Here is a 26,268-nt window from a genome sequence, read left to right on the forward strand (position 1 = left end):
TAAATAAAATTCACTCTGAGGCTTATGGGGGAAAAAAATTGAAGAAGCAATATTGTGAATCACTCGTGGATCATTGGCTGGATCCTTTTCCCCTTTTACGAGTGCATATGAAGCAGTGGAACACCTCTGTTACCTGTAAGTTGAAAAGCTCCACATTATTTGGTACAGTCACCTTTATGTGCATTATAAGCTAGAAGGGTCTGACATAGCACCTGTCTGTTCAGGGGGGCTGTTGTTTTGTGTTGAGCACAGGACACAAAATGCTTCAACAGAGTGTATGATGTGGGGTTTTGACAGGGGTGGGGCGGGGGGGAGAGGTTGGTTTTTTGTTGTTGTTTTTTTAGCGATAAAGAGTTATGAAAAAATTACTTGACTGAGGAGAGAGACAAGGGGAAGAAAATGGTAGTGGCCTCTTCCTTGTATCAGAAGTAAACTTTCTGACACTGTCTTTTTGCATCAGTCAGCTAGGGAAGCATGGTCTAGAAAAAATGCACTTCTTACTGGATACACAGTTGGAATACTGTTGTTTTGAATGATTATTGATGATTCACTGCCAAACTGGAATTTTATATTGAGTAGGGGTCGATAAATGTGTGTCTATACTAGTCACTGTAAATGACCTGGAAGATGGAATGGAGGATATGCTTAATAAATACAAAGAACACACCAAACAGATGAGTTATAAGAAACCTGAGTAATTTGGACAAACTGCAGAAACAACGTTGGATAAGGCAAGTTGAATAATCTTAGACTCACTGGTTATTAACAATGCAGATAGGAAGTTCTGGTTGTAAGTAGTTCTGGTTGAAGTCATAAAGGGTCACAGATGAAGATGAATTAATGGTGCCAATGGCTGTGCATAGGAGAGGAAAGCCAATAGCCATAGAGAAGGTATGGTCAATCATCTTTTTTCTGATGCACACGTCAAGTGGCCATTCTGCTCTGTCTCACTCAATGCAATGATAGCAGCAAGAGACACCTTTATTATGGAAAATCCAGAAAACAGTAAAAAGAATTAGGAAAACATGTTCTGTAAAGAAAGATTGAAGGAAATGGGACTGCTTAGACTAGAGAAAGATCATCAAGTTTTCAGGGGTTATGAACAAAAAAAAACTACCCGCAAAGAAAAAGTAACTGACTTCTGTGTCTTCCCTGTGTATAGGAAAAGAACTAATAGGCTTAGTCAAGTCCAGTGGAACTCAGTGGTAAGTAGTCAATGTAAAATTAAGATGAATGAAGAGGTGATTTTTGTTGGAGCAGATAAGTAGCATCTAACAGTCTCTGAGGTTTCTGAAAACTTTTTTTGTTTGGAGTGTTTTCTGTAACTAAAGTCTGTTTACAACTTTGGAAGAACTGTTGAGCTAGAGATAAAATAACAAAAATTTGAACGCCAGTTAACATTAAAATGTGCATGTATACACACTTGCGTCTCACAGAGAATTCATACAGTAGGTTTTACAGTTAGAGTAAGTTTTATCCCAATGTTAGCAAACTTCTTCTAATATTTGATATAAAAAGTGATTTAGGGGAAGTTGGGCTCGAAGAGGCTAGAATTGCTTCAGAGAACAACTGTGGAAAGATGTCTGTCTAGGCAGTGTGGGATACGTATCTTGCAAGTCTAAAGAAAATAAAAGAATTAAAGGGGCCCTAATCTTGAGGAAGTCTGTATGACAGGAATTGAATGCATCCGTGGACACCGCTACATGATGGTTTTTGTTCAGACTTTCAATCGGTATGCTCAGAACTAGAAGCCGTGGTTATTTATTGCTAGAAGCAAGGAGGAAATAGTGTACTCAAGCAGAGAAGATAATCCTGGCCTCTGTCCGTGGACATAGAAATATTCCCATCTGTAGTTATTTATGGAAGGAAGTGTTATCTGAAACCAACCTGAAATTAACTGTGCTCTGTCATGGATGCAGGGATCTGAAAAATACCCTAAATATGAAAATACAGAGATCTTTTTCCAACTACAAATCTTGTCATGGAACACTTGCTAAAGCTTTTCATTACATGGAGTGGTTCAGGGGCCACAGGCAGATAATGTGTGGTTTAGGATTTACCCTAGTAGTATGTACAATTTTTATCACAGTTGTCACAGGATCATAGTACCAGTCCAGTTACCATTTTGAGGAAAAAAGAAAATGTAAAATGGTAAGGATTTTGTTTAAAAGTAACAAAATTATGATGCTTAACGTGCTACGGAAAACGTATTAAAAAAGCAATAGAACGTCAGTCATCTAGTGAGTCACCTCAGAAGAGTGTTTTAAACTGGCAGTGAGCAATAATGCTGAGGAAGCTCTTTATTTTTTGCATATGCAAAAAAGCTGAAGGTCATGCCACATGAAACGTCCACAGTCTAGCACTGGAAAACTTAGCTGTCTGGAACAAAGGTCTTTAGAATTCCTTGGGGGGAGGGTGGGGACAGGGGACCCCTTGTATATTATTCTTACTTTCTGGAGATCAGTAACCCAAAATATAGTACAGATAAAGTAGAGAATGTACATCTCTCTCTTCCACACGAAGGTACATAATTCTAGTTTTGGGGATGTGATGTGACATTATGGAGAATGTAATGGCTGGGGTCCACTGGGAGTGAATTTAGTCTTTTTCAGCAAGGTAAGGTTTACATACATAATTAGTAATACCCTCTGCCATCAAACTAACAGATTGGTGAAGTGGGATATTAAAATAATAGAGTATTTATCAAAATGAATGCAAAACCAGACCCTGATTTGCAGTCAGCACTTTTCAATTACAGCATGGCAACTGAAAAAAATTGCTGATGTTTTAGCTAAAGGCAAGCATGTGTATTCTGTTAAAAGTGACATCCAACTTGCTGGAGTCTTTGTGGATCTATAGAGAGAATAAATCCTACTGGGTTTTCAATTTTCGTCTGTGCACACAAAGACCTGACAGCACTTAATAAAAATGACATGCTGCACAGTGTGGGAAACAATCACTGCAAAAATAGTGGTGTCACCAGTGGTAACGTTGTATCTTTGTTGATGTATGATTATAATAATTTCAGTGCTGGGTTACAGAAATGGTGTGTGTAGCTCTTGGAATAAAAGAGTGCTATGCAGTCATTGTCTGCCATCTGCCATGCTAAAGATTGAATCACATGACTTGGAAACTAAACCTTGGGAATTTGTTGTGTCCCGCTGAGCCTGGCCATTAACAGATAATTAGTCTGGTAAAAATCTTTTGAATTCATTCTGCAGCTGTCATATGCCAGATTAGGATTTGTGTCACAGGTTCCTCATTACTTTGAGATCTCTGAATTTTTATTTTTTTTTTACTGTAATTAAATTACCCTATGTTACTTTGGTAAACATTTCTTGCATTATTACATTTAAACATACAAACTTTTCTTTAGGAAGCCTGTTACACCTTACAGTGTAAAGCTGTTTACCAACCACATACGGAAGGGTTTCAAGGTTGAATTTTCTCCATTCCTGTTCATAACACAGTGTATAAGCAGGCTTTCTAGTTTTAAGATCTGTCTTTCAGGTTGTCACGTTGATGGATCTGTTACAGTAGCTGCTTCTTGGTTGTCTGTAATCAGATTGTCAGCATCTCTTAAGTCTGTAGAGGCAAAAATACTGAAATCTTAAAATATGAACTTCTAGATTTGTAACGGTTATTAAGAAATATGGTGTTCTCTTCCATAATAAATTAATGGCAGGAAACATGAAACAGTTTGTCAGCGAGAGGAAAGGGAATATTAATCTTTAATGTTTAAAATATTGATAGATGATTAATTTCCAATGAACCTTTAAACACAGTAGTCTGAAGACTCAGAAGGTAAAGTAACGTTAAAGTAATAGCAACACAAGCCAACTTTTAAAAGCAAAGAGCTTCCCAGCACTCAAATGGAACAATGACCCGTGTGTGGCTTGAAGTTAGGAAGCTTTGCATGGGAAGGAGTGATACTCAGTGTTTTCACTGCACGCAGTGAAATTCAGTGTTCTTGTAGCACTTTCCTTGTTCACAAAGTGAACAATCAGTTTCTTCTGTTGTGCAAATATGCAGTCTATGCCATGTTCTTAAATATTTATTTGTTCCTATTTATTTGGTGTTTTATTTATTGATACATGGCACAGGGTATCACAGTAATATCCTAGTATTAGGAGTGTTCACTGGTCATAATATTGTTTAACTATTTTCTTGTCCAAAACTTCATGTAAAGAAGTGCAGATTAGATGGATGAACATTTTTTGTCCTTTTTTTTAAAGGAAACTTTTCATCTTCATTTCAGACCTATGTAACAAAGTATGATTGACACTGCACATATATTAATGGAGATAAAAAAGACCTACCAAATACCGTTTTGTTTATTCCAATACAAATCAAAAGACATGAACAGAAGATTATCAGAAGCACTGAGACATTATGTAACTAAAAATGGTTAGGAGTTCAGTACCTTTCTTAGTCTTGCCTGGGGCTTTCAGGAATTCTCTGTCCCAGTCTTTAGTAAGAACTAAGATTTATATGGAGTTTTTTGGAGGTAAAGCCTAGTATAAGTTATCAAGCATGGGGGAAGGTTTTGTCTGAGAATTCAACCTGATTGCTGTTTAATAAAAAGAGAAGCACCTCTAGCTTTGAAGCTATTAGAATATGATTAGCCAAATATTGTCTATAAGGCCAGATCACAATGTATAAAACCTTCAGTCTCTGATGACCTAATTTAATGCATGTAGTTTTCTAGTGAGAACAGGTAGAATGGTGATCTATTTTATAAACTCAGTGTTTAATTCTATCTCTGTGTGAGGGGAAAAAAAAACAATTTTGAAGTTGTGTTGGACATCTGAACTGTTGGGGTGACCGTTTTTTCATTCTTTACTCCAATACTCATTACAGAAATGAAAGATCGCCTCACAGCTATTTGGACTTTTACTGAGCTATGTCTGATTGGAGAGGGAACAGCCAGAGCACAGTGCCATCCAGATATACTTCTTTGTTTCCTCTAGTTTTTCTTAATCCTCCTTAGTGTAATGCGTTCCTTGTGTAAGTACTCCTAAGTCAAAGTATGTAAAACTACTCCACTGCTCATGTGTTAGTGGCAAAAAACTCTCGAGGGATTTTTATCAATTCAGAACCCACCACGTTTCCAGAATGCAGAGGGGCTCCAAACCTATTAATAGCCAGGCCTCCAAGATTTCTACTTCACGCTCACATATTGGGGAGGATCCTTATGTCACATCCTAGACCTTCTTTCTTTATCTGTTGGGAGGTAGATGCAAGCCTGCTAGTGCCTAAATGCTTATCTGAAATTGAAAACTTCAGTTTATCCATCGTGCTCAAATTAGGATTCTTAAATAAGGAATAAAAGCAGCTTTCATTGTTTTAACCCCGTCACCAGGGTCTTCACTTGATGGTTGGGAGTGGAGGGCATCATTTGTTTATCAAAAGCCTCCCTTAAGAGACGAAACAGGACAGTCCATGATACTATCCTATGGAGAATGTTGCTGTAATGTACAAACCATTTTCGACTTACTCTTCTGGTTGCAAAAGATAAATTATAATTAAAAAACGTCAACTGGTAAGCTGAGGAAAATGAGATGCATACCTGCTCTGGCTGTTCTCAAGTGTTTGGACACAAATGCTCAGTACGCATTGAGGTATATTTCTTCTGGACAATGGAAAAACTGTGAGAATAGGATGTTGGATATTTCTGCTAAATACGACTCCCCAGTGTTTTCACTGCTCTCAAATTTGCAGCATATATCTGAAATGAATTGCAAATCTTTTAGTGTGGTTTGTGTTTCATTTTTTCCCTTCATCTGTAGCACAGTTTATTGTTGAAGTTTTCTTGAAATAACAAGTGTCTTAGAGGAAAAATATGCGTGTCTTCTGGCTTGTTTGCCCGATAGTTAGAAGTGGATCTATCTTTTAAATGGAATCTTTTCCTTTTCCCAAAATTTTTCCAAAATTGTAAATTCTGTGTTTCCTCTTTCTGTCTGAAGCCAATAGCAATTGATACAGATCCTGGCAACAGGACATATTGCCAAAATTCTCATTGCTCTGACCAAAAATGCTTTGTTGCTGTAAATATTGGAGAAGGATGGAGGAGGAAAGGTGGGATCTAGTATTTTCACATGCAGACCCAACTATGAATCCTTGTTAGTATGCTAGTGCACTAAGTAAGAATTACAACATTTCCTCTTTTTTATGGTGGAAAAAAAAGGTTATGTGAAGTTCAAAATTTACTTTGGACTGAACTAAAAAAGCACTGTCACGTGTGATGTGAGAAATAAATATTAATAACTCTTGTGCAAGTTGACTTTGTTAGGGATGAGGCTGTAGTTAGAGGCTCTTTGTGAACTTATTTTTTTTTCCTCAGTGTTTTATATATCCATATATAATTAATCTCAAAATGTTTTAGGTGATTCATCCTCCCTCATACTGTGAGTCATTTTTAGTTGGACTAGCATACTCAAATAAATCTTATTTTTAGCTAAGGGCTAGATATTGTGTGTGTGACACCTGAATGTTTGTGAAAGGACCTTATCTGTAAACTGTCCTCAGTTGGCAGGGAACAAATTATAATTTTGTCTTATTCTATCACAGTTTTCTTTGAATTGTCATTTGCTATAAAAGAAAGTGCAGGTTTTCTGTGAAATGGAATATTAACAACCTGTTACCAGGTTTCAGTGAGAAAAGTGACTTTTATCAGTGGCATTCTTTACCATAGAGTTTGTCTATTTGGTAAAATACACGAATAAAATTGTTTTCTGAACTTGTATCAAAAAATTAAACAGATTGTTCACTTTTAATATTCTACTAGACTAAGTTCTTTGATGCTTAAATCTGGCTGACAGTTCTTAGAATTTGATATATTAGGTTATAGTTAAAGTCTCTGAACTCATGAACACATTTCCAACTATTTTAAAAATCAATTTCTCAGGGCAAAATCTGTGTTCTGAGAAATTAGTTTTCCAAAATACCTGCATATTTTCACTAGTGCATAGGTATGCTTGAAGTCTGTAGCACTTGACAAGCTATTCATTTGTAAAACTGATTATAAAATTGCTGGTTGCAAATGACTTGTTCTGCATCACTTCTTTAGCAGAAACTTGATGTCTGCCTTCCTCTAATTCACTGTGACCCTTCTCCATCACCTCTCTGATGGGATTTGATTTACTTTTCTTTTGCTTGCTTTGCTTCTACTACTGTCTTGTATTAAGATAGCCTTGGAAATCCCTTGAGTGATTTCAGTTGCTTTTTTGCCCCCCCCCCCCCCCCCTTTTTTTTTTTTTCCTTTCTACCATTAGTAATGTTAGTGTGGGCCAGAGAAGGTATGTCAATGAAATCTCTGAGTTGGCAAATGACTGGAATACTTTCTAAAGTGCATGGCCAAGAGGGTGCCACAGTTAGGGACTATGGATGGATACATTTGCATATAGCCTATGAGGCATTAAAATTAATATGATTTACTTTTCTAACTTCTGCACTTCCTAAAAAGCCATAAGACACCTCATCTCTTTATAAAAATGTTTTAAACTTTTGCTTTTCCATCTCTAATATAAACTTGGAGGGAGATGAAACATACATGTTTTAAATAGTGTTATTTTCCTACTTCTTATATTTGTAAATTTTGCCACTTTTCCATTCTTGTTGAGTCTCCCTGCTTTTTACTTCCCTGGGTATACTTGCAGTAGTAACTCACTGATGCACAGGGCAATGCTTGAACATTTCTGCGGTCTGTGTGTAAACTTAAATTTGGGTTGACGGTACTTAATTAAACATGAAGCATATTAAGAGAAACCGCGTGTAGGGGGAGATTGCACTCCTGCTGTGAATTGAAGTGAGTTTTTTAAAGCCTACTCTTTTTAGAGTTCTACAAACTAGTCAACCAAATCAGAGAAAAGAATCTTCCCAGGAGAACAAAGAACTTTTACTGAACTTGGTTTTTGTACTGCAGGCGCTTCATACTGTATCTTTCAGAGCATTCTCCACATAGACTTTCAGGAATATCCGTACTGATAGGTACTGACTTGAGAAAAATCAGCACAAGTCCAGAGAATCTGATCATTGCTCACTTGTGGGTTCTGAGCTGTCATGTTTTGTTTGATCTGGGTCTTAAATGCAATAAATGAATCATAAAAATCAGTTTGTGACTTTAATACAGCTCTGAAGAAAGCTGCATTCAGTGCTTGGTCTGTAAACAGATTTCAGGATGACTGAGTTCCTCCGCGTTTATTAATAGTTCTCACTCCTTTAAAGGCACCATTATGTAACTGCCACGTATTGAATGTAAATATTTGTATAACAATTTCAAAGGATTTTTTTTTTAGAGTAGTAACAAAAGATTTTTATAACAAAAAATACTGCTATGGTCCCCTTTCCACAAAAGAAAAGCCTGTCAGGGAAAGATCTATAGAATACTTAGCAGATGCGGTGTGAACGACGGATTCCTGAAGTTGCAGTTGACTTTTCCATACAGTATTCTAAGCAGCAGTTTCAACATGGTGTTCATAGAAAACAGATGGTTTCTAAAAGCTAATTAGGAATAGTAAAGTAATAGCTGATAATTTTAAATTCTCTTCTCAGGGATCTGCATCCACAATAGAAGTATTTCTAGGGAGGCTCAGAAAAAGGGAAAAAAAATATTCCGCTGATCCCGTATGTGCTTTCTAGAAAACCTTTTAGTGTTATACCCTTATTTTGGGAATAAATGAGCCATGTTGCCTATTATCCCTCAGACTTTCCACTTGCAACTGAATTGAAAAATGCTATTGTTGATGTCGAATAGACCATTTGTAGCAATAAGAATCCTATCTCTAGGCATTTTCTTTAAGGCAGCTTCTAAGAGAGCTTTTTGTTTGGGGAAGGCTTTGCAAGTCAGACAGATACGTGCCAGCCCATTGTAATGCACTGTACAGAGTGTGCTGTAGTGCCAGTCCATTTCAATGTACCAGTAGAGACAACGTCAGGGTAGGTAAAATCAAGTAACTATGATGGGATATGCTGAACACAGATAAGAATAAAGACTCAAGCAGTGAATCTGCCACAAGTAGCTGGGCTTGGGATCTAATTTTGAACACTAAATCAGTTGATCACTGACAGGGCCCCACGGAGGTCTGCTTGGCACACAGAGTGAAACTCTACCCAGAGCTAGTAAAAACAACATATGTTCCCAGAAGCTGCTTAGGAAGCTCTTTAAGCACTGGGGAATATCTGCAAAAGCCTTAGACCTTGAGAGTAGAAATAAGGACACCAATAACCTCATAACGAAGGAGTAGTCACCAGAACTATACTCCTGCTTTAGCAATAGTGACTTAAATGGATTAAGGCTAATACTGCTGTAAACAAGTGTAGGAGTGGCTGAAATTCTAACCAGGGCTCCAGTATGGACAGAAATTCTCTCAATGGGAGGAATTGCAAGAGCGGGAGGTGTAAAGTGAATCTGTTAGTATAACTGATATGTGAGATTCAATGATGATATCCTGATGCATTTTTTTTTTTTTTTAAGTGCCTGCTTTACTCTTTCATGGTCTATGTTGTCTCGAGACTCTGGTGGTATTTCAGCATTTGAAGAGATTGTCAGAAATCATACCTGAGGAAGCATTTTCTGCTCTTGGAGAGTGTAAGATTCTTGTAGTCTAAAGAAAGAGAATGACAAAAATTCAGGTGTTTCTGACACAAGATACCTACAAAATATTAGTCAAATGAGAATTTTTTAATTTATTTTTAAATCTGCTTGTTCAGGATCAGACAACTAAATGTATGTTAAGCCGTACATGTAATGGAAGTCAGCAGGAATTAAAAAGACCAATCACACTATGTGTTTCTTAAATTTGGATGCTTCTCCAGATATTGTATGCTTTTTGGAGATGGAACAAACAAAATCTTGACCTGACTGCAGAAAACTGGAGGAACGGTGCCATCTTTTATGTGTATTCAGAAGTGTGTGACAATGACAGCCTGCTGCAGTGTTTGCTCCGAAGCCTGTGTAATTCTGAGCAGATGCAGTATCCACTCTTGATGCGCTACTACATAGCACTCCCTGGTGCTGCTGCTAGTTGCAAGGTGTGTTTGTGATATTAAGAGGCTGCTCATACTCCTTTTATTCCATTGTACTGCAAGCAGACTCTAGTGTACAGTGTGCATTTCTGTGCAGTTGTGTACCCAGATGCAGGCTGTGGAGCTGTCTGTACTACAAACCTCTCTTCTGCATGGAGCCGGGGTGAGTTTAATAACACATTTCAGTTCCAGAAGGGTCACTTGACAGTGAATAGGTGCAATTGCAGCGTGGCTCTAAGTTGGCTCTGATACAAACAGCAGTGAACTGGCAGCGGCCCAGGCCTCAGCTGCTGGTGTTGGTACCCAGGATGCCAGACTGCCTTTTGCAGAATGTTATGCTGGAGTGTTGCTACTGTTAGTGTTGAATATGGCTAGATTAAACCTACCCTGCATTTGTCTGCACGAGATGGAGTCCATACTAACAGTCAAGTTTAGAACTTGTATGCAGATGCAGGTACTGTCATCTCCAACCTCAACACTATTTTTATCTTATTACAGAATAAATTAAAAACCTATTGTAAATACGCTTTTCAGCACTTTATGCCACGATCTTATGTGTGCTTAGTCATAGTGAGGACAATGCTTGCTTTGTTTTTTAGGAAAAGGAGTGGGGGGAATTTGGAAGTTTTTTCTGTTTTGCGAATTAATCCTTGTACTGGTAATGAAAAAAAACATAATCCAAGGATTCACATGTTATTTGCATAGGTATTTCCATTAGCTGCAAAAATGGGTACCTTTTTCAGCCGGATTGAACATCTTGATACCATTCTTTTTAACTGGAATAAGGAGCATTAAGCAAAGGCATCAGCGCTTAGATTCAGCCAGACTGAGCTGGACCTTGATTAATTCCACTTGTTGGGAGCTGTGATGGGAACATCAAGAGAGATGCCAAAGAGGTGTTGCAACTAGGGTAGCTTCCAATTCTGTACAGAATAACGTGGCAATTCACTTGTTGGGGATACATTATGCATTTTTTATTTTTAGCTTCCCTAGACTAGCTAAGGATCAGGAACACAGGGAGCATCCTCTGTATTGTTGGAGGTGATCTCCGTGTCACTAGCTGTGTATGTATTACAGCTGGGAACACTCATTTGTTCCCAGTTTTGTTGTAAACTGTAACTTAGTTTACATTTTTATCGATATTTGCAGTTTAAATATTGTTTTTAAAAAATCTTCTTTCATCAAAGTTGAAAACAGGTATGATAGATATATACAAATGCTAAAGAAAACTAATTAAATGGAAAAAAAAAACCCACAGAAGCAGTATTGCACAGTGGCATTAGCAGGCACAAATTTATCTCCTAACTGCTCTTGCTGATACGTGTTTAAGGAGGAAAAAAAATGATGATATCTCCATATATAGCTCTGGTTCCAGTTCCATAGCCTGGTCTCAGTTTTATCTTGAAGCAGACTGGATTTTGCTTGTTGTTTGTGTGTTTGTTTATTTAACCAGAAATAGGTGATTAGTGATTTCCAGACTGGCTAGCTTTGTATACAACATGACTAGGAATGTGAAGGGATTCTACTGCTGCATTTACTGGTTTTCTGTATGTGGAAAAAAATGTGATAAATGCAGTGGAAAATAATGAAGTCTGATACATGAGGTCCTAAGCGTCGTGAAGACATAGTATGATGAAATGTATGATGATCTGGTGATTTAAAAAACAAACAAAAACAAACAAACAAAAACCCCCCATAAAACCACCAACAACTTGAAATTAACAGATGTATCCCAATTCGCGTTTTTTCATTTATTTCAATGGCTTTCAAGAATGTATTAATGATTCTAAGTCGTTCTTTGTATAGAGGGAAAAGTGTTATAAACAGCCCTCAGATAAAATAATGTATTTAGTGAATTCTGACTTTATTATGGGAAAAACACAAATCTGGGAGACTGGCAGTTTGGCAACAATTATCTCGAGTAAAATTTTAGAAAAATAGACTAAGCCAAACCACTGAAAAGATTTGGTAAGCCAAAATCTCAAGATTATACAAATCTAAATTTTGCATTGGGCCTTCCACTATGTAAATTAGGTTTATGTAATTCTAAAGTCACACTTATGTAATTCTAATGTCAGAAGAGGTTTGTATTACAGGAGTAAATATGGTTTTTATTTGTTCTTCAGTGAGTGGTGGGTGTTTGGAAAAAACTATTGAGTCAAGTATTGCCAAATGAAAGTGGAAGAAAGTGAAAAATTCTTTCGAAGTGCCAGCATTGTTTTCTGAGGGTAGCAAAGCCTTCAGCGACTGGCCTTCAGTATTGAGTTTCGCGGTGGTTGATGTCATGATTTGAAGATTGTGTTTGCCCCATTTTACACTTCATAGTTCAGCGTCTTATAGAGAGAGGCCTGGAATGTATTTTCAAAGTTTCTTCAAAAACAAAAAAATAAAAACCAGTGGTTTCTTCAGTAACAATCTATGATATATTGCTCCTGCTCTCTGAAAATTTATTTCCAGATACCAGTAATGAATTCTGAACTAATGAACTCAAAATAGGATAATCTTTCTCATGCATTTCAAAAGCCCCTATCATATAATTGGTATAGAGGTCCGCAAAACAAGATAATGTTACCAGATGCTTCCAATATTCAGCAGTGTTTCTGATGTTCTGGCTCAGCAGAAAGAAGTCATCCAGACTACTTTAGGGTTTTTTTAATATTTAGTAGTTTATGGCTGAATTATGACCCTACCCTGTGTGATCTTTTTCACCTTCCAATTTACTCACACTTTACCTAAAAACAAAACAAAACCAAACCAACCCAGACTGAGTCAGCCTTTTAACTCCAAAAAAGTACAGAGTCACATAAATCCTCTGCTTAACTCACCAAAGTCGAGTTCCAAGCTGCCAATAGCAGTATAGCTGTAAAAGTGCAATACAGTGTGACTTTTAAAATAGGATAGGTAAAACACTTCACCTAAGCTTTACAGCAGATGTCGCAAAGTCAAGTGCCTGAGAAATGGGGCTTAGCACTTCTTTTCTGTCCTGTTATGTGGTCTGGAGAGTTTTGGGGAGCAGGATTGCCTTTGTTCTGTGCTTCTGGGGGCGTGTGTCTGTTTTGCTTTTTTTTCCTGAAACTTGTGGATATTTGTTTGAAGGAAGACCTGACATTTTCAGACATGAAGGAAGAAACGTGTGTGCGATTTTGTTGGGTTTTCTTTTTAAGGAGAAACTGATGGAGAGACACCTTTTTTCTGGCAGGACTTCTGGTATAACAGTATTGATACATCTGTTCTTTGGTCAGTGCCTAAAAATGGTACTTTTCCACTCTCTTCATAATCTGTTTGATATCTGCACATGAAATCAAAGATGTTAATACATCTTCAAATGTGGTTTATATCTGTTTAGTAAAGCAATTCAGAAGCAGCAGCAACAGGCTTAGAAATAACGTTGTTCGAAGTTGGGAGCTAATGGAATTGAATTGGATCTCTGAAAGCCACTTACAAAGTACAGTTTCTGTTTCCTGTATTACTGTAATTTTTCTCACCCTTTTGAGCACCTAATCTTTCGATTAATCAGATATATCCCCATTGTTTTTACTTCATGACCCTAGCCCTGCATAACTGTTCCAGATGTTGCATATAAGTTCAACAAACCTCAATAGCTCATGAAAGGCAAAACAGAGTAGGCATGGAAGCTAATTTGCTGAGCCCCAAATACCTTCACGGTATAAATGGTAGTATTTTTACACTGCATTTCTGTTACTTCATCTGTGAAATATCCTTGTTTGAAATGGCAAATAGAGAGCATCCATGAGCTTAATTTTGTTTCTGTATCTCCAGTTTGCAATTAAGCGAGGAGGATACTTCAGGAATCAAATACCTTTGAAAGGTCTGCCTGCCGTTTTGAATGCATGGCAAGCAATTAGCATTGCGAAACCTACAAGCTAATGTTATAAAAATAGAACTGCAAGATTAGTTGGAAGTGCAGTTGTTGCTGTACTGAAACAGATAGCATGCAGATTAAATGAAGTAACCTGAGGGTTAAAAATGTGGAATATCTAAAATTTAAAATACATGTGACAAGCATCCTTCTAGTCTGTAAGGAGCTCAACGGGTCTTAGCAAGACTTCCTGTTATGTGAAGTGGTATATATGAAGGGGACAGAACTGAGACAGACACCTGAATTTATAGGGTAACTAAACTTTTTCCCTTCCTATTGCAGTGCTGTGAGAAACAGCTTTGAATGAGTAGAAGACTGAAACCCTGACACAGGAACTCAGAGAGCAATAGATTTTTATATCTCTACATAACGACATTAAATTGCAGTGAGTCGTGCATTTCAACTAATATTTTGAGTCTTAGAGTTACTTAGTTTGATTTTTATTTTTAATAGAATTTGAACAGAAACCTGGTTTTGGCAGCTGCTTATGTGAACAATTCAAGCCATAGGAAAACAATGGAATTGTAGAATGGTTTGGATTGGAAGGGACCATTAAGGGTCATCTAATCCAACCCCCCTGCAATAATCAGGGGAATCTACAACTAGATCGGGTTGCTCAGAGCCCTGTCCAGCCTGACCTTGAATTGTTTCCAGGGATAGGGCATCTACAACCTTGCTGGGCAACCTGTTCCAGTGTAAAACTAAAATTTCCATTTAATGCTTAAAGATTCATGGAAACTTATTAGCACGCTTTGTCAAAGGACCTTTCCAGATTTCCACCTTTTCTTTTATTTTTTCTGCACTGTCTGCAAACATTGAGCTTGAATTTCATATTTTTCTATGGAAAAATACTTCTCATTTAAAGAACTGCTGCTTCTGTAACCTCTCTAGGAAATAGTGTCTGCCCACAAACAGTGGAAACCTTGGATTGCAGTAGATGATCACTGTGTGCCACGGCAACTCTTCTGATCTAAACAATCAAAGAAATGAAAGTACATTGACTATTTGGCCAGATGATTTCATTTTTTTAAGTTCTCCATAGTATGTGAATGCCATGTTTTGCAAGTTTAGCTAAGGGCACCGATTTCTATAATAGTGCAGAAGGGGTAAATTTTTTTTTTTTTTTTGAGGGGGGGTGTAATTTATATTATAACTGCATTTGTGTTGTGGAACAGGGTGTCATTAAATCTGTAAGATTTTACTGACATGGATGAGCTGGCTATCTGTCCTTATATGTACACTTTTTCTTTTAATGTTCTTTCATAATACCAAGTAGCTGTTATTTTTAGACTAGCTACTCAGTGGTAAGATGGAAGTTTGGCTGTGTGAAGTCAGGTGCTATTTTTGGTTCTGTATTAGGCTTCCCAGTTATGCCACTTAAGGAAAGAATCTGTTATGCTGACTTTTGAGCTGCTGTGATTAATGCACCTATGAGCAAAGATATAATCCTTGTAACTGGAAATATTTTTGGTTTTTTTGCCTCTTCAGACAAATTGCATTACGGTCATATCATGAGCTGCATTTGTTAATTATCCGTTTCCAGTTTCCACTTAGTCCATGGTTAGTAAGGCTGTTGTTTCTTTGTGTAACTCTTGAAATTGAGAAGCATAATGTTAAATTTCACTGTTTAATATACTGAAATGATTGACTCTTGTTGAAGTAGTGGATAATACTGTGGAAAGGATTGTTCTGGGGTGTTTTTTGTTACAGAGATAAACAGATGAATTGTATAGTGTGATTCAAAATTATTCCAAATTTCTAGAATCTTAGTAATTTTCAACTGTAATTATCCAATATCTAAATAGCTGCACATAATCAGTGCAATACTTGAAATATGATTGTGGAGAAAGAGATCAGTTTTGGCCTTTGGAAAAACTGGTGAATAAACCTTGCCAGAAAGTCCTACGGTACCAAAAGGCTTTGAGAAATAGGTATGTGTAGGAACTCTCTTTAACTTGTGCATATTTCTACAGATTATTTTTCTTACTGTCATTTCCATTGCAGTGAGGAAGATCTATTTGAATCGCACCCTAATGCCATCTTCCATTTCCACATATATTCGTTTTCTGAATTAAACTTTGAGATGTTAAAAAATATATGCAAAAATCTGTTTAAAATTGAAATAAAACCGAAATGTGATATGTGCTCAATTCTGTCATCGTTTCCCAATAGTTTATGGCTGTATGAGTTGTGGTGACCTGACCAGTCTGTTTATGCAGTCTTTCTGCATTGTCATACTGTATTAGGCGTTTCCTGGGCTTGCTGCCAGACTTCTTCTGTTTACAAGGCAGCAGGCAAAGATTTAACATTTCTGTTTTCTTTCTTACTCTTTAGATTCCCTGTGAGACAGAAGGGTTTTGTCTCCTCTTTTTTTCTCTGCTGTTCCTCATCACAGAGTATCAGTGAAAGGAGGTTCATTTTCTAATGATGACTGTAATAATATGTCACAGCCATTGATTAAATAGTCATTGAGGAAGCTGGCCTAGAAGAATTATTCTCATTATGGTCTTTATTTCAGTATTTTTTTTTTCTAAATAGGTTAACAAGCTGCCTTTATCTAAGGCAGACAAATTCAATATTTACAAATTTTTAAAAACAGGAAACTTAGTTTTTTCTCTTGCTGTTTACTGAATTTAATAAACTTGAAGGAAAAGACAAAAGGGTGCCAGATGCCAAACCTCAGATGGTAAATCAGACAATGTCTTGTAGAAGTTCTGACCTAGAAATCAGATTTATTATATGGCTTTATTGCAGTGTCCAGCAGAGCTGGGGAGGCCCTCAGACCTTTCACAAGCTGTGGTTGTGCATAGCTTTGTGAATGTGAATAATTCTATTGACTGCAGCGGAACTGCTCTCAAGCCTAAAGCTAACCAACTGCATGGGTTAAAAAGGGGCTTTGTGGAGTGATACCAAAACCAGGTGAACTACTAGAACTAGCGATAGAGAAAAAGGACCATCAACATGTTTTCACAAACAGACTGAGACTGTTGGGAAGGTCTTAAAGCCTCTGAGTAAATTGCAAACAAACAAACAAACACACACTTTTAAAAATTTTATTTTGTCAAGAAATATGGGAGATTGTGATTTTCTTTTATATTGGTCTTTAAAATCTGAAGTAAATTTGCTGGTCAAGATGCATAGGCGTATAACAGAAGATCAGGTAAAATTCTTAATTTTGTAACACAGTTGATACCTTTACATTCTTTCTGCTTGATCGGATCTCTGTTACTGTATTTCACGTTTTAGTTGCAGACAAAATAATTGTGCGTTTGAGCCTCAGAAATTAAGAGGTATTTGACCTAATTCCAATTATTTTTAGAGAACAATGGAGATTTTTTTTTTTTTTTTTTTTTTTTATCCTGGTCTGCTACTGACCTTATGGAAGTTGGCTGTTGGGGAAGTTACTAAGATGCATTGCATAGTCCTCATAGCTAGAGCCAGTAGGAAGGGTGCCTAGAGTCTATCAAGCTTGTGGTTATATGTCCTCAAGCTTTAGGACTCCTGAGCCTAACCCTGTAGCTGTTTCGGGCAGATGTGCCCAGTCTTAGTAGCATTTGAGCTCTTTCAGGCATTGCATCTGAGGGTAGTAGCTTGCATACCCTTCTTTTGGCGTTGTGCAATTTTGTTTAATTTGGGAATTCCCAGAGAGATTCTGTAGTAGAGCTGTCACAGAGAACATAAGCTGGTGAGGAAGGGAATTTTTCACAAGTGTCAAGTGCTGCTTCTCTATACCAGCAGGAATCTTACCACTCAACCTGATTTTCTAGGTTACGATGTATCTGGTATAGCAGTGGGTTTTTTTTTCTTGCTGTTCTTGTGTACAATGTGGGCTTCCATAGTTGCCTGGCTCTTGAACAGTTTCCTTTTTGCCTGCTCCCAAATCACAACATCGTTGCCTTCAACCCTTTGTCATTTCTACCAAATGAAGAGGTTGTTAATTAAAAAAAGGATACCGGCAATTACAGTATTTTATTTTTTTTAAAGGGCAGGGGCTCATTGGTTTGACCTTTCTCTGTATTTCTGCGTCCTGAGTATATTCTAGCTACCCACCTGGCTATTCTCTCACTGTTTACTGAAGACGTGTCAGGAAACATGACTCAGTCTAACAGGCAAATAGCTGCCTTAAGCTAGTACTGAACCTCTTTTGTGCCAGTTTTGGTTTCAGCCATGAGGGATATTGATGGCTTAGTAAGTAGTTAAGAATATTGGTTAAACACATACACCCACTTTCCCTTGGTCAGGTTTTCCTGGGAAAGTGCAGAGGCCAAGGGGATGTTCCAAGGTAAGAAAATCTGTGTTAAAATCACAGTACTCAGTAGAAAAGGGTGGGAATGCCCTTTTCACCTTCCTTTTTGAGTTCCTGAGGCTGCCCAGAGGAAGCGCTTCCTTTTGAAAGTTAAGTCTACCCTTTTTGGTGGTGGAACTGAAATAGATAACGGGCAACCGAGCTGTTTCTGCAGGAGTGCTTTCCTTCCATTTTGCACTTCAGGACATGCTCAAACCCTTGAACTGTAAGCCTGACACCTTCAAAAACACTGCAGGGATTTTAATGGGACTGTTTGTATGGCAGTGAAGAGGAGGTGGCAGCGCTAACTTTATTTGAAAAAGGGGAAAATGATGATTACAAATATGACCTGACTGGCAAAACAGACAAATATTTTGCTTTTGCTTACTCAGAAATAAAGGTTGATGTGAGGGGCAGAGGGCAAAACTGTCAGAAGGGTATAGCTGTAATCAGTCCCCATCAGTAGGAGTAGCATTTCCCAGCAGAAACATGGAGACCCCTCACACTGAAGGCAGTAGCAGGGAGGTTGTATCTAGATGAGGCATGCTGACATTTAACAAATTATTCACATTCTTTTTCAGCAATTCATGGAAAAAAAACCCCACTGCATTTCTTTAAGAATTTCAGCCTCAAATGCCTGTAACTACTGCTGAGCTGAAAACGCATACACAGATCCAGCTGTTACTGTGCATGCCAGTTTTCCTAGTTTTCCTTTTGTCTGGTATGTTATGTGCTTCCTTTTTGAAATATTTACACCATATCCTGTTTTCTTGAAGTCAGTAGATATAAATATTTCTCCCATTGTTAAAACAAATGCAAATAATCTTGAATACCTTTTTCAGTTTTGATGTTTTAGTTCCATTTTCAGCTGGGGTAGAGAATTTCTCCTCCAGAGCAGCTTTCCCCAGACACCCACAGGGTGCGGCTCTTCGGACTTAAACTGTACGGTCCTCTTGGCTGCTTACTTAAATTGAATCAGCCATACTAAATTGAGCCAAACTATTTCTCTTTACAGCTCTTGCTTCTACATTTAGAATGAAGCATATTTGTAGAGCTGGAAAAAAATAAAATTTATCCAGTGAGCTCCTGGCTGGAGGGTGTTGATATATGGTTACAGAACTCTCTTTAGTGCTAAAGATTTGAGAGGAATTGAATTCTTTAATAACTTTTCGAGTGTTCATAAAACCTCCATGATGTCAGTCTCTCAAATTATTTACCTTTTTTTTTTTTCTTCCCCTGTTGGAGGACAAATATCCTGTGGATAAAGGTTTGTTCATATCATTAGATTTTTTAAATTGTGACTTCATCATAAAGCACAATTATTAAATACCTGTTGAATTCTGTCTATAAAAGATCGATCATCATTCATGTTTCTTCTGGTGGTAATGTATCTTCTGCTTGTTAGATTCAGAAGTGGGAGTAGGGTTTGATGTAAATTACATTTCTAGACCTGTGTGATGGCAATAGGAAAGGGATTTCTGTACGGATCGCAGTTTGTATATTCTAGTCCAGTAGCTTGATCTGACTGAAGAAGTATTTCTTTGGAAAGAGCAAACTTCTTTCATTATAAATTTTTGTCAGAAATATAAACCTGTTCTAAAAGGTAAGTGTGATGCGTGTATGTGATTTTGACTTGCATTTTTGCTCATTCCTGTGAGTTTGTGCTTCATTTTTTCTGCTTGTAAACCACATTTTTGAGCTTTCAGTTGTGTGATTCTGAAGTACTTTTACCATTAATGGTCTTGCAGACTACTGTTAGTCACGCCACTTGTGTAACTAATGCATATTTAGTAATTTGTACCGCTGTTAGAAAGGTTTTTGTATTTTTCAAAAAACTTCATCCATTCAGCATCCCAAGATTTCCTAAATCGTGGGGGGGAGTTTTGTGACAAAAGACTGCTTTTTTTGTAACGAGCAATTCAAGAAGCAGTTCAAGTTTTGGATCGTTGAGCCTCTTGCATACTTGTTTGGGTTTCTTACAGTTGAAGCCAATGACAATTCTCCTGGTGCTGCCACCTGAGTTATGTTGTCCTCTGATCTTTAGTCACAGCTTCACATCAGGAAGCAGTGAGGCCCAGAGTCATTTGCACATAGTCTCAGAAAGCTGTGATGAGAATGCAGGTGAACAGATTCTGTTGAAACAGGCACAAAATAATACTGCGTGTGACCCCACTGAAAAAGGAAATGTAATGTTGACTTCCCTGTGGTATTTATTCCGAGACTTCTCACACAACGTTTTTTGCTTTTCACTCTTCCCTTGTATTCCTGCTTGTAATTCTAGGCCTTTAAAAATACTTCTAATGGTTTGAGTACAAGTCCAATCCAGTCCTATCTAAATATGCACTACTCTGCTGTGTATAGTGACATATTTTAAATGTGCAATGAGACAGCCTGAGAGCCGTCTGAGTTGTCAGAGGAGCACAAATAAGTCACTTTTTGTTCTAAATAAAAGAAGTTCTAAGAAGGCAGTGGAGTTACCAGCAGAACATTGACAATGTTTGTCTAGAAAGAGTGTTGTATTTAGAAACAAGTAGGGTTTAACACATTTTAAATGTGTTACTTGAAACATCCAGACTTAACAAGATCACATTTTTCTAAAGTGTTCCTAAAGCAGTTTTTCTAAATACGTTTCACTTTTCTAAGTGGGGGATAAAAAAAAAAAAAAAAAGGATTCAAGGAAGCGTGAAACTCCTTTGGTGTAAGCCTTTGCTACCATGATAAACCCTAAAAGACTTCCTTGTGCAGCTCTGTATATGCCTTCCATTAAAAAAATCGGATTTAAAATAGAATTTTTTTTTTTTCCTGTGGACAAACAAATCACACTCATCTTGTTCTTTTAAAAGAGCATTATCTGTGGTAATTAAAGCCACAGACAGGAGAGAGACGTTCTGATTGAGCTTTACTGCGAGGCCACCGATGGAAAGCATGCATTCTAAGTACTTGCATAGAGCTTTTATGGATGTAAACTAGGAATTGGACAGATTTCAATCTCAAAAATGACCTAATGACTGTGGTTTTTAAAAAACTCTCAAAACTTGAAAATCAAATCTCATTTTGTTGTTTAACCTCTTCAAGGTATCTAAAGCTTTTCACAATTTCAACTTCATGCATAGAAGCTCGCAGCATCAGGACTGGCCAAGAGAGTTGTTACTTGAGTGAATGACTATGTAGTTGACTATTTTTGCTATGGTATACTTATATGCAGCTTTGCTAGTACTATCTTCCTTTGAAAAGCATTTTAGGAAATATTTTGAAGGACTGAACAGTTGTTTTAGCACCAAGTGCAACTAAACAAAGAACGGGTAAGACAGAGTATAGACGCTTAGTGGAAAGAACACTAGTTTGACCAGCCAAATTTTGATCCCTAACTTACTGGAATGACTGACATGCTATTTATATGCACAAGTTCTACCGCTAATGAAACTCTTAAAGAAAAAAAAAAAAAAAAAAAAAAAGTGTTGAAATTTTTTTTGTTTTTAAATTTCTTAGCTGATTGAATCCTGCTTAAAGCTATAAACAATTGCTATGTGATCTAAGTATGGATATTCTTTGGAGCGGAATTGTGTGATTTGCAAGTTAGACCACAGTGGACCTGCAGCATTCAAAACTCCATGCAAACAATTTATTCATTTCAGCTTTCCCTTAATAGAAAACTGTTTTCATTAATTGCAGCGCATACATTAATTTTAATTCTGTAGGAAATGAAGACTGTTTATTTTATTATCTCTTTTCACCTTGGAAGCTGCTCCTTTGACTTTATTACGATAAAGACCTAGAAAAATAACCATTAGATTATACTTTTAGGAAAACAGAAGATTTCAATGAATTTGGTTTTAAAAATACTTTTCTCACCTCATAATGTGTCATTATTTGGGATGGGTAAGTTCTAGAAGATTGTTATTCCTTGTTGAATACACTTTTCCAATATTTTTTTTTCTTGTTGTGTATTTTATGTGTAGCCAATCATGACTATTTGTAGGGAGGAGGGCTTCCAGTATTCAGTGCTGGAATATAGCGAGCATCTGTGTAAATCTTTCTCTTGCATTTATCTAGCTCTAAGTGTAGTTTAGTGTCTTTTACAGTAAGCTGAAGTCTGTCTTGGCCTGTGACTGCCAGGTGGAAGTCACGCAGGTCAGGTACATGGTGTGGAAGCAGATGGAGGTGCTGTTGCTCCACCTCCAGCAGTTTATCTGATGGTACTCATGATTATTCTTGTGTATTCTTGCCTGGGGAAACTGTACATACACGAACATGTGGGAAAGCACATATGGAAGTTAATACTTTTCTTAAAGTTCTTTATTCCCTTCCCCAATAGCCATTTACAGAAGATTTTAAGGTGGCTTTCTAAGGGTACTCCTGTCATCTTTTGTGCACAGATCTGACCCTTCCTTTGTAGAATTGCTCTGCAGACAACAAAAGGACACTGCAGCTTGCAGTTATATCCCTGTGTATTTCCCAGAGTCTGACATAAAACCTGTCATTCTCTCCTCTCTTACTCTCAGCTCAGCTGTTGGACTGGATGGGCTAAGAGGTGAGGGGGATGCTTTGAATCAAAACAGAAAGATTAATTTTAGGCGCTGCTAAACCACAGCAGTTAACTCTTACCTGCTCGAAACAGCATTGAAGGGCCTTGGGGGTGTGAGTAGAGCAGTGATGGGTAGGCAGAGCTTGTGGAAATGGCAGCTGGTTTGAGGGGCTTTGGGTGTGAACTTGTGCCTCACAGAACATCTCTGCCCGTGTCCAGCAGTGCTACTGGGATAAGTGTTCAGAAAGCTTTCTCACAGCTTCTCCTGTAGTGGTGGGCTTGGGTTGGATGCTGGATTCCTGAAATCTGTGGAAATGATAATGAGACCTCTTAGTAGAGAGAGTTACTAAGTATCGAGGAATAAATCCCACGTTAGTGAAACTTATCTTAAATTTGTATGGCCTTTCTAATGCAGTTAACTAGAAGCAGCGGTTTTCAAGTACAGCTGAAAACGTCTCTCATCAATGAGAGCAGATTGTCATTGCGATGGTGAGATAACAATACAAGGGTTTTGGTGATGGCTGGAGTCCTTTGGCTGCGTACCGCAGTGACACAAATGCTGTGTGGCAGAGGAGTGAGGATCTCGCTGTCGGGGCAGGGGCTGTTGTTCCTGGGTTAGCTGCCATGACAACTGCGCTGCTGGTGAGTGCCCTGGGTGGGTGTTCCTGCAGCGAGCTGAGGGTCATTGATATTCCGAGTGTTTCTCAAGATACTGCAGGCAGCAGAGACCCCTTCCTGTAGTTCTGCCAATGTTTACTGTAATCACAGTGGGTAAAATACGCAAATGGTGTTGACAGGTATTTGGGAAGGAAAAAAGCTATTTTCCCTAAAAGCAGTTTTTTGTTTTAGCTCTTTAATTATGTGGTTTTACCAAATGGTTCTAACTTTCTTAGCTTCTACATAGCTTTTATTCCCAGATCTCATTTGGGTGTGCAATGATAAAAAGAATAGGGAAACAATTATACAGTAAAATTTTAATCCGTTTACATTTAAAAAATAGCTTGCTACCTGCAAACGCTTTGCTTTCTTACAGGGGAGTTACAATGAGTTTGGTGGGATTTCTTCTTGTGGCATTTTTGGTTTTAATTGTTTTTAAAGTAGACATTTGCTTCTCCACAAGCTGACTTTTATTGACTTTTAAGAAGTGAGGTTTGTTCAAGGCCTTTGGTTTTATGTTTTTAAAGAATGTCTGAAACATTTTCTTTCTGATAGCCCCATCCTTCTTGAAATACATTGTAACTTGATTACTGGGACAATTAAAAACAGAGCTGCAAAGGGCATGGAAGGGACTATATTTTATTATATATTTTTAATAGGGAATACCGTTTAATAAAAGGGGGTTTGTGTTTTTTTTTAACAGGACATCAAAACATGGAAACTAAATGCCTCAGAGCATAAAAAAAAAAAAATTGTAGATGCAGTCTTTTTAACTTGACAGATTTTCCCATAAGCAATTAATGTAAGAATAGAAGAAGCTTTGATATTTGAGTAGTGTTTGTAGCTGGTCTTGTCAAAGTTATCAGTATCCATGTGTAGTTATAGGCAAAAATACAGGTGCTAAATGTAAGAGAAGGTGTTTTTTTGAGGTGAGGGGCAGTCATTTTACATTCTTGATTGTGAGGTTCCTGCACTACTGGGAGAGCTGAAGTACTTGAGGACTGGAGTGTTTCTGTCATTATAGAAGAACATTGCAGTATGACTGTGAAAAGGAAAACACAAACTGAAGATTTAGTATTAGTATTTGGAAGTACTGCATTTGTTTATTTTGCTTTGTATATTTTGCTGTCAAGGTGACATGCTTGCAGGACTTTTTTGGAGATGATGACGTCTTCATTGCATGTGGGCCTGAGAAATACCGGTATGCTCAGGATGACTTCGTGTTGGATCACAGCGGTAAGACTGTACATCCTAAACCCACTCAAATAGTCAACTTCATTGAGAACTCTCCCCGCACCCTCCCCCCCCAACTTCAGTCCTCAAGAGTTGCGTGATTTAGGAAAATATACATGGGAAAATATTCTCCTATGGATTAAAAAGTTTTTCAAAATCATCATCTGGATTTTGTAAGTCTGTTAAAATGCACTAACAAACCTGATCTGTTTTCTTGGAAAACAGTGCCTGTCCCTAAAGTTACATGGAAAACATTGAATTTTAACATGGAATTTTAAAAGGTTCAGTCATGGATCTAATGGATGTTAAAAATGTTCATTTTTGACATCTGTGACTATATGATGATTTTCTTATTGCTGTCTTCATGAGATTTTTGAAAAATCACATATGTAACCACATTCATTTTAGGCCTTAAATTGTCCTACTCACACATTCCGGTCTATAGACCAAGCGTTGAGCCTGTTTATATTGTGAAGTTATAAGGTGTGTTGGGTGGGGAAGGAGGTGAGACCAACTGGGACTTTGTGCCCATGCTGTCTGCCATTGATCTAGTCCAAATCTACTCTTTTTTAGTTTAAAACCATTACCCCTTGTCTATTGCTAGAGGCCCTACTAGACATGTTTTTTCTGTCTATATTGGTTCGGCTGTAGAATCACCCTGATTTTCTTTTATGAAAAAATTAATCTATGGTAAAGAAAACTTGCCCTGGCAAGGATCCTCAGATTATTTCAGGAGAGCTTCAGGTTGTGAAGGGGCTAGGAATTGAGTTGCCTTAGTCATCTCGGGTAACTGAAAGCAAAAGCACCTGCTGTTTTTCTAATTTTTACAAACACCATAATTTCATTACAAAATCTTCAGTTACATCAAGAAGTATAGGTATATATCTAACCACGGGTCCGTACATTTGGATGGATGCAGGATTCATCTGGCTCCCATTTTGTTGTTATTGCTAGCATGCTGCTTTTACAGAACTGCTTGATTATGTTGATTCAGCTAGTGTGGAGGTATTTTTTTAACATAGTTGTAGACTAGCTAAGATATGATTTTATTCTTATGGAGGAATGGAAGAGCATCATTGTGTTAACTCACACTGCAGATCCCAGTCTGGGCAAAATCATAATTTCCCATGCAGATTTAAGGCCTAAGTTTGCTTTTCCCAATACGCCATGCACAGACTAATTGGTCTCATTTCCTTTCTGAGAACCCAGTGATGGAGAGCTTTTTTCTCCCTTTGTCTCTTCAGCTTTGGTGGCCCTTGCTTCCTCTAATAACTCTGGACATCTCAATGGAGAAAAGGAGGTTAGGTACAGAGGGCACCATGACTTGACTGGCAAGGCATGCAGCTCTACTTACTAGTTTTGATAGTGATGTGGCATCATAATGATGGCATTGACATCATAGTGATGAATAACAGGGACAAAATCAGGAGGAAAATTTATATGATTCCATTGGGAGTGATTTGAGGTGCATGCTAACTGTAGGAATTAAAACGTTTCCAAAATGTCAATGCATGTATGCCTTTTGATTTCTTTCCCATTTAGATTGTCCTTTATTTAATGATAAATAGCTGATGGTAAATGTCAGTAATGTCTCAGCCTTTTGGAAACAATAGATATTTTTCACCTCTTTAAAAATTGGTCACAACATCAGTTTCTTGCAAA

At 37.6% G+C, this 26,268-nt stretch overlaps 1 protein-coding gene across 4 annotated transcripts in view; it reads left to right on the plus strand.

The window, feature by feature from the left end:
• DCLK2 (doublecortin like kinase 2) overlaps positions 1 to 26,268 on the plus strand; it is an 85,181-nt gene that overhangs the window by 18,859 nt on the left and 40,054 nt on the right. For all 4 annotated transcript variants that reach the window (XR_008466680.1, XR_008466681.1, XM_054203320.1 and 1 more), the window contains exon 3: positions 24,507 to 24,609. Coding sequence is in view for 2 of the 4 variants with exons in the window: in XM_054203320.1 (XP_054059295.1) it covers positions 24,507 to 24,609 (103 nt within the window). In the remaining 2 variants the exon portion in view is untranslated. The remainder of the gene's footprint in view (positions 1 to 24,506; positions 24,610 to 26,268) is intronic.

The sequence above is a fragment of the Rissa tridactyla genome, chromosome 5 (genome assembly GCF_028500815.1).
Source record: "Rissa tridactyla isolate bRisTri1 chromosome 5, bRisTri1.patW.cur.20221130, whole genome shotgun sequence".
In the NCBI taxonomy this organism is placed as follows: Eukaryota; Metazoa; Chordata; class Aves; order Charadriiformes; family Laridae; genus Rissa; species Rissa tridactyla.